The following is an 11,236-nucleotide window of genomic DNA, read 5'->3' as shown; positions in this document are numbered from 1 at the left end:
ATGCAGGTGTGTGCCTTTCCAAATAATGTTCAATCAATTGAATTTACCAAAGGTGGACTCCAATCAAGTTGTAGAAACATCTAAAATGATGATCAATGGAAAGAGGATGCACCTGAGCTCAATTTCAAGTTTCATAGCAAAGGGTCTGAATACTGATGAAAATAAGGTGTTCCTGTCATATATTTTTAATACATTTGTAAAATTTTCAAAATAACTTTTCGGTTTGACATTATGGGGTATTGTGTGTAGATTGACATTAAAAAAAGTTATTATTTAATTTGTTTTAGAATAAGGCTGTAACATAACAAAATCTGGAAAAAGCCACAAGGTCTGAATACTTTCCGAATGCACTATATGAACAAAAATATAATCCTAACATGCAACAATTTCAAAGATTTTACTGAGTTACAGTTCACATTAGGCCCAAATTTTTGATTTCACATGACTGGGAATGCAGCATTATCTGGTGTGACCACCATTTGCCTCATGCAGCCCGACACATCTCCTTTGCATCGAGTTGATCAGGCTGTTAATTGTGGCCTGTGGAATGTTGTCCCCATGGCTGTGCGAAGTTGCTGGACAATGGGAGGAAGTGGAACATTGTCATACACGTCAATCCAGAGCATCCCAAACATGCTCAATGGGTGACATGTCTGGTGAGTATAAAGGCCATGGACAATATGGGACATTTTCATCTTCCAGGAATTGTGTACAGATCCTTGCGACATGGGGTCGTGCAATATGCTGAAACATGATGTGATGGAGGAGGATGAATGGCACGACAACGGGCCTCAGGATCTCGTCATGGTATCTCTGTGCGTTCAAATTGCCATCGATAAAATGCAATTGTGTTCGTTGTCCGTAGTGTATGCCTGCCCATAATATAAACCCACCAGGGGGCACTCTGTTCACAACCACTTGTCCACAACCACTTGCCCATACACGTGGTCTGCGGTTGAGGTTGGTTTGAAGTACTGCCAAATTCTCTAAAATTATGTTGGAGAACGCTTATGGTAGAGAAATGAACATCCAATTCTCTGGCAACAACTCTGGTGGACATTCCTGCAGTCAGCATGCCAACTGCATGCTCCCTCAAAACTTGAGACATCTGTGGCATTGTTGTGTGTGGCAAAACTGCACATTTTAGAGTGCCTTTTTATTGTCCCCAGCACAAGGTACACCTGTGTAATGAGCATGCAGTTTAATCAGCTTCTTGATATGCCACACCTGTCAGGTGGATGGATTATCTTGGCAAAGGAGAAATGCTCACTAACAGGGACGTAAACAAGTGTGAGGACAACATTTTAGAGCAATAAGCTTCTTGTGCGTATGGAACATCTCTGGGATCTTTTATTTCAGCTCATGAAACATGGGATCAACACATTTATATTTTTGTTCAGTGTATAATATATATATTACATATAACAGAGCTTTAATGTATATATTAATATAGGACTCTCCACAACAGCACCATAGTAGCTCATTTTGACTCAATTTATTCAGCAATAATTCCCATGGCAACGGTACATCCAGCTTCACTTCTTTGTGCGTTTCACTTGTTTTCAGATGATGTCATGTAAATACACAACATTTCCTGTTCAGAATGTTTGTTAACAGGTTAGGAAATAATAACATGTCCAGGGGAAGAAGGGGATTGGCCGAGTGCTTAGTCAGGGGGTGATGTCATAAATAAAGCCCCTCCCACTGTAAATGAAGACTCCATCCATCCTAGATTAGCTGATCATAGAGCAGGGGTCTCCAACCTTTTCTAGCATAAGAGCTAGAAATGTCTTCAGCTACCCATTTCTTTCTAGCTTTCCAATACAGAGAGGGAAAAAACTATTTGATCCCCTCATTAAAATGCAAATCAATTTATAACATTTCTGACATGCGTTTTTTCTGGATTTTTGTTGTTGTTGTTCTGTCTCTCACTGTTCAAATAAACCTACCATTCAAATTAGACTGATAATTTCTTTGTCAGTGGGCAAACGTACACAATCAGCAGCGGGTCAAATACTTTTTTCCCTCACTGTAGGCACATTCTCCTCTTTCCTGCTACTCAGAAAGTAGTGAACTGTGTTTTCTGTCAATATACCTGGTCAAATAACAGTTCATTCATAAACAACTCTAAGGGGGGCTATAAAATCTGTTTTATCTCTCCTAAATGATGGTTAGAATTGTTTATAGAGAAACAACGACATTAGGTTGAGTCCATGTCATTAAATCACATCAGAAGACCTATAGAGCCCCACAGTGGAGGTGTCATAATGGATGTTCTGAGTCCATGTCATTAAATCACATCAGAAGACCTATAGAGTCCCACAGTGGAGGTGTCATAATGGATGTTCTGAGTCCGTCATTAAATCACATCAGAAGACCTATAGAGCCCCACAGTGGAGGTGTGATAATGGATGTTCTGAGTCCATGTCAATACTTAAATCACACAAAGCCATTTTATGGGTGCCTGGAAGAAAACTAACAAATTTAGACTTTTTGGGGTGTAATTCCCCTTTAATTGTGCATCTGGCCCTTTAATTGTGAATCTGGGGAGTGAGGAATGTCCCATCTAATGTGCTGATCTAGTGATGGTTCTAGACTGCTGCTGCTCAGTTCATGGCAGAGTTAACAAATAACAGATGCAAATTACATACTTACTCATGATATGCTTCTGCCAGGTAAGCCTACTTTGCAGTTAACATTTAATTGAGAAGGTTTTGGCGAAAGTATTTCTGTAAAACCACAAGACGGTTATCATATCAACTGGCTACACACTGAGTGATAGAAAAACATGCACACCACACAGACAGAGGCAATATTGCTGGAAAATAATTGCCAGATATTGTGTTAGGTTTGGCTTTTGAAGCCAATAGTCGCTAACCAGGGGTGGGATAATGTCAACGTTGTGTTGTTTAGATAGTAGTTGGGAGCGTTCTGTGTCTGATACTGACAATTGCATGTACTTTCAGAATTGTTTGGCGAGCTACTCATAGGTGGGCTGGTAGCTACTGGTAGATGGACCTGTTGGAGACCCCTATCATAGAGCATCACCAGATAGATCAGCTGATCATAGAGCATCACAAGCTAGATCAGCTGATCATAGAGCATCACAAGCTAGATCAGCTGTTCTCAGCTCCATACCTGGAGGTCAGCAGCACGGCTAGTTGACATCTTTCCTCTGTAATCAGGGACTGATTCAGACCTGCTATAGGCGATTGAACTCTGGCAAATCAGTGACATTCATCAATCTCTCAATTACCTACCATGGAGAGAAGACAACAAGCAGAGATGTGGACCTCCTGTCAATGTATTTACATAAACAACACTGGTTCTACATAGCAGGCTGATCAGAGGGGCTGGGCTAGTGTGTGACTATACTGGTTCTACATAGCAGGCTGATCAGAGGGGCTGGGCTAGTGTGTGACTATACTGGTTCTACATAGCAGGCTGATCAGAGGGGCTGGGCTAGTGTGTGACTATACTGGTTCTACATAGCAGGCTGATCAGAGGGGCTGGGCTAGTGTGTTTGTCTGTGTGTCTCTTCAGGTCTCTCTCTCTCTCTTTGCTAACGTACTCTTAGCTCCAATGTCATCTTTTTTTAAAACTTTAAACACAATCTTCTCCCAACTGTAACAGTTACCTTTATAAACAACATGTTGTAGTGACATCACAGCCACTGGGCTAAACTGTAACTATGTCAATAACTATGTCAACAGTTATGGAGGGCGAGAGACAGAGGAAGAGGGAAAAGTGTCTTATATTCTGAGGGGAGTGAGTCCTGCCTCACCCCTTTAAGGGGGAGGGGGAGTGTCCTTGTGGTGGGCCAGCCAATCACAGAAACATGTTGAACGGTTTCCACCAATCAGCTTGGCGACGGCTCCAGCCAACCACAGTGTGGCCTGGTGAGGGTGTTATCCAATCAGAGCAGCATGGTGACAGGCTTCTCCAGGAACTTCCTGAACTCTGCGAGCCACTGAGCTCCCACTGCTCCGTCCACCACGCGATGGTCACAACTTAACGTCACCGACATCATGCTGGCCACGTCAAACCTACACACACACAGTAAATAACAGAACAGCGTATGATCAACCTTAAGATTAAAAGGCCCTGTCCAATCAATTCATGGGTTGCACCTATGTCACGTCATGCCATTGTTATAACTGTTCTACAGACGCTGCAGGGGCAGCCATATTGGTGCCTGAAAGTCAAGTGGTGCCCAGTCATTCTGAATGGAGGCTAATGACTGTTTCCATCAAATTACACCAGTGTGATTTGGAAATACGATGACATTGCTCAAGTAGGCAAATATTTAGTAGGAACAACATTGCCATCATCATGTTGTCACATTTCCTTTAGACGCTTGTCAACGATGACAAGACATCACAGGTTTTGGTAACATAGGGTTGGGATGAGATAGGGTTGGGATGAGAGAGGGTTGGGATGAGATAGGGTTGGGATGAGATAGGGTTGGGATGAGATAGGGTTGGGATGAGATAGGGTTGGGATGAGATAGGGTTATTGTTGATAGTGCTGTTAAGACGGTAGAAACTAGGGCCTGTAGGACCTGCCTTGTTGATAGTAATGTTAAGAAGGTAGAAACTAGAGCCTGTAGGACCTGCCTTGTTGATAGTGTTGTTAAGAAGGTAGAAACTAGGGCCTGTAGGACCTGCCTTGTTGATAGTGCTGTTAAGAAGGTAGAAACTAGGGCCTGTAGGACCTGCCTTGTTGACAGTGCTGTTAAGAAGGTAGAGCAGCGCTTTATTATGGACAGACTTCTCCCCATCTTAGCTACTGTTGTATCAATATGTTTTGACCATGACAGTTTCCAATCCAGGGTTACTCCAAGCACTTTAGTCACCTCAATTTGCTCAATTTCCACATTATTCATTACGAGATGTAGTTGAGGTTTAGTGAATGATTGGTCCCAAATACAATGCTTTTAGGTTTATAAATATTTTGGACTATCTTATTTCTTGCCACAAACTGAAACTAACTGCAGCTCTTCGATAAGTGTTGGAGTCGTTTCAGTCACTGTGGTACAGAGCCTTGTATTCATCCCTCTTGGTGTTTTTCCTATTTTGTTGCATCACATCCTCTAATTTAAATGTCTTTTTATTTAGATATCATGTCATGGACATACACAAAAATCTAAATTGGTAAAGTGAAAAAAAAAAAAAAAAACATATATATTTATATATTATAAATAAAATGCGGAAAACTGGTAGGTGCATATGTATTCACCCCCTTTGCTATGAAGCCCCTAAATAAGATCTGGTGCAACCAATTACCTCCAGAAGTCACATAATTAGTTAAATAAAGTCCACCTGTGTGGAATCTAAGTGTCACATGATCGGTCACATGATCTCAGTATATATACACCTGTTCTGAAAGGCCCCAGAGTCTACAACACCATCCACATACATAGACCCTCTGGCTTTACTCAAAGCCAGTGGCATGTCATTAGTAAAGATTGAAAAAGCAAGGGCCCTAGACAGCTGCCCTGGGGAATTCCTGATTCTAACTGGATTATATTTGAGAGGCTTCCATTAAAGAAAACCATCTGTGTTCTGTTAGACAGGTAAATATTTATCCACATTATAGCAGGGGGTGTAAAGCCATAACACCCTCTGTGTTCTGTTAGACAGGTAAATATTTATCCACATTATAGCAGGGGGTGTAAAGCCATAACACCCTCTGTGTTCTGTTAGACAAGTAAATATTTATCCACATTATAGCAGGGGGTGTAAAGCCATAACACATACGTTTTTTCCAGCAGCAGACTATGATCGATAATGTCAAAAGCCACACTGAAGTCTAACAAGACAGCACCAACAATTATTTAATCATCAATTCTCTCAGCCAATCATCAGTCATTTGTGTAAATGCTGTGCTTGTTGAGCATCCTTCCCTATAAGCATGCTGACAGTCTTTTGTCAATATGTTTACAGTAAAATAGCATTGTATCTGGTCAAACACCATTTTTTCCAGAAGTTTACTAGGGGTAGATAACAGGCTGATTGGTCGGCTATTTGAGCCAGTGAAGGGGGCTTTACTATTCTTGGGTAGCGGAATGACTTTAGCTTAAGATGGGTTAGGATGGGTGTCCCTGGGGAAGAAGTTTGAAGAGCCCTGGTAGTGTATTTACCAGTTCAGTATACAGGCCTGGGGTAGTATTAGCCTAGTATAGTGTAGCTATAGTAGTATACTATGTAGTGTAGTTACCCTTTCTCATTGTCAGCGGGCAGCAGTCTCTTCTCTGAGCCCCCTACTGCCAGAATACAGGCCTGGGGAGGGTTAATGATGGCTGAGAAGTTCTTGACACCAAACATTCCCAGGTTAGAGATGGTAAACGTGCCTCCCTGAAACACACAGTTTTAGAGGATTCAACTCCTGGAACCTGTGGGACCAACTAATGTTGCAGAAGTGTTTAACACATTTGTTTTTAGTGTGTAATCATTTGTTTTTAGAATGTGGTTGGTAGTTACCTGGAACTCGTGCGGCTGTAGTTTCCCGTCGCGGGCCTTGGCAGCCAGGGCTGAGACATCAGAGCTGATAGCAGCCAGTCCCTTGGTGTGGGCGTTGAACACGATGGGCGTTATCAGACCGTTGGGCGTACTCACCGCCACACTCACGTCCACCACATGGTTCCTACACACACACACACACACACACACACACACACACACACACACACACTCTAAAACTTGACCTATTCAAAAATGTGTTTTTGGGTGGTGTGACGTGAGTGGGTGTGGTGTGAAACGCACGACACAAACAACTGGATTCGTTATCCCTTTCATGCCCTGCCTCCAGTCCACTTACCGATATCTGAACAAGAGAACCTCATTGAAATTGCAACAAGCAGATTTTTGGATAGGGCTTCGCTCAGAGTATCCTACCCTTGGCAAATCATGCTGTTAAGACACTGAGATTCCCTTTGCAACCACATACCTATGTGAGGGTGGATTCACGAGCATGAAAACTAGATACAGGCACAGACTGTGTTTAGAAAGTGATTTAAGACCGAGTAATCTGTGGTGAGTTATTCACAATTTTTGATGAACAAATAAGGTTTCACATGTAAGATGGCTAAATAAAGAGCAAAATGATTGATTATTATTATGTCATTATTTGTGCCCTGGTCCTATAAAAGCTCTTCCCACGAGCCTGGTTGTGACAAAAACTCACACTCATTCTTATGAGTAATAAATGTATCGTATTGTGGCAGGACCGGCAGCGTAGCCTCGTGGTTAGAGCGTTGGACTAGCAACTAACCGAGTTCGAATCCCCGAGCTGACAGGGTACAAATCTGTTGTTCTGCCCCTGAACAGGCAGTTAACCCACTGTTCCTAGGCCGTCATTGAAAATAAGAATTTGTTCTTAACTGACTTGCCTAGTAAAATAAAAATAATAAAGTATAGTGTGTGTGTGGCAGGCTTACAATGATGGCAAAAAACAACAGTTGAGAGTGCGCTGACCCTGGTGCTAGAGGGGGTACAGCTGGAGGTTAAAGCGTTTGGGAATCACTACTCTAGAGCACAAAAAACTATACATACCTCGGCCTAAACATCAGCGCCACAGGTAATTCCACAAAGCTGTGAACGAGCTGAGACAAGGCAAGAGAGGCCTTCTATGTCATCAAAATGAACATAAAATTCGACATACCAACTAGAATCTGGCTAAAAATACTTGAATCAGTTATAGATGGTTGTGAGGTCTGGGGTCCGCTCACCAACCAAGAATTCACAAAATGGGACAAACACCAAATTGAGATTCTGCATGCAGAATTCCGCAAAAATATCCTCTGTGTACAACGTAAAACACCAAATAATGCATGCAGAGCAGAATTAGACCAATACCCACTAATTATTAAAATCCAGAAAATAGCCGTTAAATTCTACAACCACCTAAAAGAAAGCGATTCCCAAACCTTCCCTCCGATTACACAGATCCACAAAGAATTTGTGGGAAACTAAGCCAATAATGATAAACTCCCATATCTACTGGGTGAAATACCACAGTAGTTTTCACTATATTTTTTACCTCTTGGGGATGTTATTCGAAAACATAATGTTAACTTTCACTGCTATGCGGATGACACACAGCTGTACATTTCAATGAAACATGGTGAAGCCCCAAAATTGCCCTCGCTAGAAGCATGTGTTTCAGACATAAGGAAGTGGATGGCTGCAAACTTTCTACTTTTAAACTCGGACAAAACAGAGATGCTTGTTCTAGGTCCCAAAAAACAAAGAGATCTTCTGTTGAATCTGACAATTAATCTTAATGGTTGTACAGTCGTCTCAAATAAAACTGTGAAGGACCTCGGCGTTACTCTGGACCCTGATCTCTCTTTTGAAGAACATATCAAGACCATTTCAAGGACAGCTTTTTCCATCTACGTAACATTGCAAAAATCAGAAACTTTCTGTCCAAAAATGATGCAGAAAAATTAATCCATGCTTTTGTCACTTCTAGGTTAGACTACTGCAATGCTCTACTTTCCGGCTACCCGGATAAAGCACTAAATAAACTTCAGTTGGTGCTAAATACGGCTGCTAGAATCCTGACTAGAACCAAAAGATTTGATCATATTACTCCAGTGCTAGCCTCTCTACACTGGCTTCCTGTCAAAGCAAGGGCTGATTTCAAGGTTTTACTGCTAACCTACAAAGCCTGCCTACCCATGTCAGAGACGCAAACTTGGTCTCAACCTTTAAGTCTTTACTGAAGACTCATCTCTTCAGTGGGTCATATGATTGAGTGTAGTCTGGCCCAGGAGTGGGAAGGTGAACGGAAAGGCTCTGGAGCAACGAACCGCCCTTGCTGTCTCTGCCTGGCCGGTTCCCCTCTTTCCACTGGGATTCTCTGCCTCTAACCCAATTACAGGGGCTGAGTCACTGGTTTACTGGGGCTCTCTCATGCCGTCCCTGGAAGGGGTGCGTCACCTGAGTGGGTTGATTCACTGATGTGGTCATCCTGTCTGGGTTGGCACCCCCCCTTGGGTTGTGCCATGGCGGAGATCTTTGTGGGCTATACTCAGCCTTGTCTCAGGATGGTAAGTTGGTGGTTGAAGATATCCCTCTAGTGGTGTGGGGGCTGTGCTTTGGCAAAGTGGGTGGGGTTATATCCTTCCTGTTTGGCCCTGTCCGGGGGTGTCCTCGGATGGGGCCAGTGTCTCCTGACCCCTCCTGTCTCAGCCTCCAGTAATCAAATCAAATTTTATTTGTCACATACACATGGTTAGCAGATGTTAATGCGAGTGTAGCGAAATGCTTGTGCTTCTAGTTCCGACAATGCAGTAATAACGAACAAGTAATCTAACTAACAATTCCAAAAAAACTACTGTCTTATACACAGTGTAAGGGGATAAAGAATATGTACATAAGGATATATGAATGAGTGATGGTACAGAGCAGCATAGGCAAGATACAGTAGATGATATCGAGTACAGTATATACATATGAGATAAGTATGTAAACCAAGTGGCATAGTTAAAGTGGCTAGTGATACATGTATTACATAAGGATGCAGTCGATGATATAGAGTACAGTATCAACGTATGCATATGAGATGAACAATGTAGGGTAAGTAACATTATATAAGGTAGCATTGTTTAAAGTGGCTAGTGATATATTTACATCATTTCCCATCAATTCCCATGATTAAAGTGGCTGGAGTAGAGTCAGTGTCATTGACAGTGTGTTGGCAGTAGCCACTCAATGTTAGTGGTGGCTGTTTAACAGTCTGATGGCCTTGAGATAGAAGCTGTTTTTCAGTCTCTCGGTCCCAGCTTTGATGCACCTGTACTGACCTCGCCTTCTGGATGGCAGCAGGGTGAACAGGCAGTGGCTCGGGTGGTTGATGTCCTTGATGATCTTTATGGCCTTCCTGTAGCATCGGGTGGTGTAGGTGTCCTGGAGGGCAGGTAGTTTGCCCCCGGTGATGCGTTGTGCAGACCTCACTACCCTCTGGAGAGCCTTACGGTTGAGGGCGGTGCAGTTGCCATACCAGGCGGTGATACAGCCCGCCAGGATGCTCTCGATTGTGCATCTGTAGAAGTTTGTGAGTGCTTTTGGTGACAAGCCGAATTTCTTCAGCCTCCTGAGGTTGAAGAGGCGCTGCTGCGCCTTCCTCACGATGCTGTCTGTGTGAGTGGACCAATTCAGTTTGTCTGTGATGTGTATGCCGAGGAACTTAAAACTTGCTACCCTCTCCACTACTGTTCCATCGATGTGGATGGGGGTGTTCTCTCTGCTGTTTCCTGAAGTCCACAATCATCTCCTTAGTTTTGTTGACGTTGAGTGTGAGGTTATTTTCCTGACACCACACTCCGAGGGCCCTCACCTCCTCCCTGTAGGCCGTCTCGTCGTTGTTGGTAATCAAGCCTACCACTGTTGTGTCGTCCGCAAACTTGATGATTGAGTTGGAGGCGTGCATGGCCACGCAGTCGTGGGTGAACAGGGAGTACAGGAGAGGGCTCAGAACGCACCCTTGTGGGGCCCCAGTGTTGAGGATCAGCGGGGAGGAGATGTTGTTGCCTACCCTCACCACCTGGGGGCGGCCCGTCAGGAAGTCCAGTACCCAGTTGCACAGGGCGGGGTCGAGACCCAGGGTCTCGAGCTTGATGACGAGCTTGGAGGGTACTATGGTGTTGAATGCCGAGCTGTAGTCGATGAACAGCATTCTCACATAGGTATTCCTCTTGTCCAGATGGGTTAGGGCAGTGTGCAGTGTGGTTGAGATTGCATCGTCTGTGGACCTATTTGGGCGGTAAGCAAATTGGAGTGGGTCAAGGGTGTCAGGTAGGGTGGAGGTGATATGGTCCTTGACTAGTCTCTCAAAGCACTTCATGATGACGGATGTGAGTGCTACGGGCGGTAGTCGTTTAGCTCAGTTACCTTAGCTTTCTTGGGAACAGGAACAATGGTGGCCCTCTTGAAGCATGTGGGAACAGCAGACTGGTATAGGGATTGATTGAATATGTCCGTAAACACACCGGCCAGCTGGTCTGCGCATGCTCTGAGGGCGCGGCTGGGGATGCCGTCTGGGCCTGCAGCCTTGCGAGGGTTAACACGTTTAAATGTCTTACTCACTTCGGCTGCAGTGAAGGAGAGACCGCATGTTTCCGTTGCAGGCCGTGTCAGTGGCACTGTATTGTCCTCAAAGCGGGCAAAAAAGTTATTAGTCTGCCTGGGAGCAAGACATCCTGGTCCGTGACTGGGCTGGGTTTCTTCCT

General features: G+C 43.8%; 1 protein-coding gene across 1 annotated transcript in view; it reads right to left on the bottom strand.

Annotated features, from left to right (window-relative positions):
* Positions 1-1,480: 1,480 nt before the first annotated feature.
* Positions 1,481-11,236, bottom strand: part of LOC112237417 (dihydrolipoyllysine-residue acetyltransferase component of pyruvate dehydrogenase complex, mitochondrial) — a 30,368-nt gene continuing 20,612 nt past the window's right edge. The window contains exons 12-14 of the mRNA XM_024406013.2: positions 6,483-6,645; positions 6,220-6,356; positions 1,481-4,046 (exon numbers count right to left, since the gene is read on the bottom strand). Of these exons, the coding sequence (XP_024261781.1) occupies positions 3,917-4,046; positions 6,220-6,356; positions 6,483-6,645 (430 nt within the window). The 3' untranslated portion in view covers positions 1,481-3,916. The remainder of the gene's footprint in view (positions 4,047-6,219; positions 6,357-6,482; positions 6,646-11,236) is intronic.

The sequence above is a fragment of the Oncorhynchus tshawytscha genome, linkage group LG33 (genome assembly GCF_018296145.1).
Source record: "Oncorhynchus tshawytscha isolate Ot180627B linkage group LG33, Otsh_v2.0, whole genome shotgun sequence".
Classification (NCBI taxonomy): Eukaryota; Metazoa; Chordata; class Actinopteri; order Salmoniformes; family Salmonidae; genus Oncorhynchus; species Oncorhynchus tshawytscha.
This window is presented reverse-complemented; position numbering and strand designations above follow the sequence as displayed.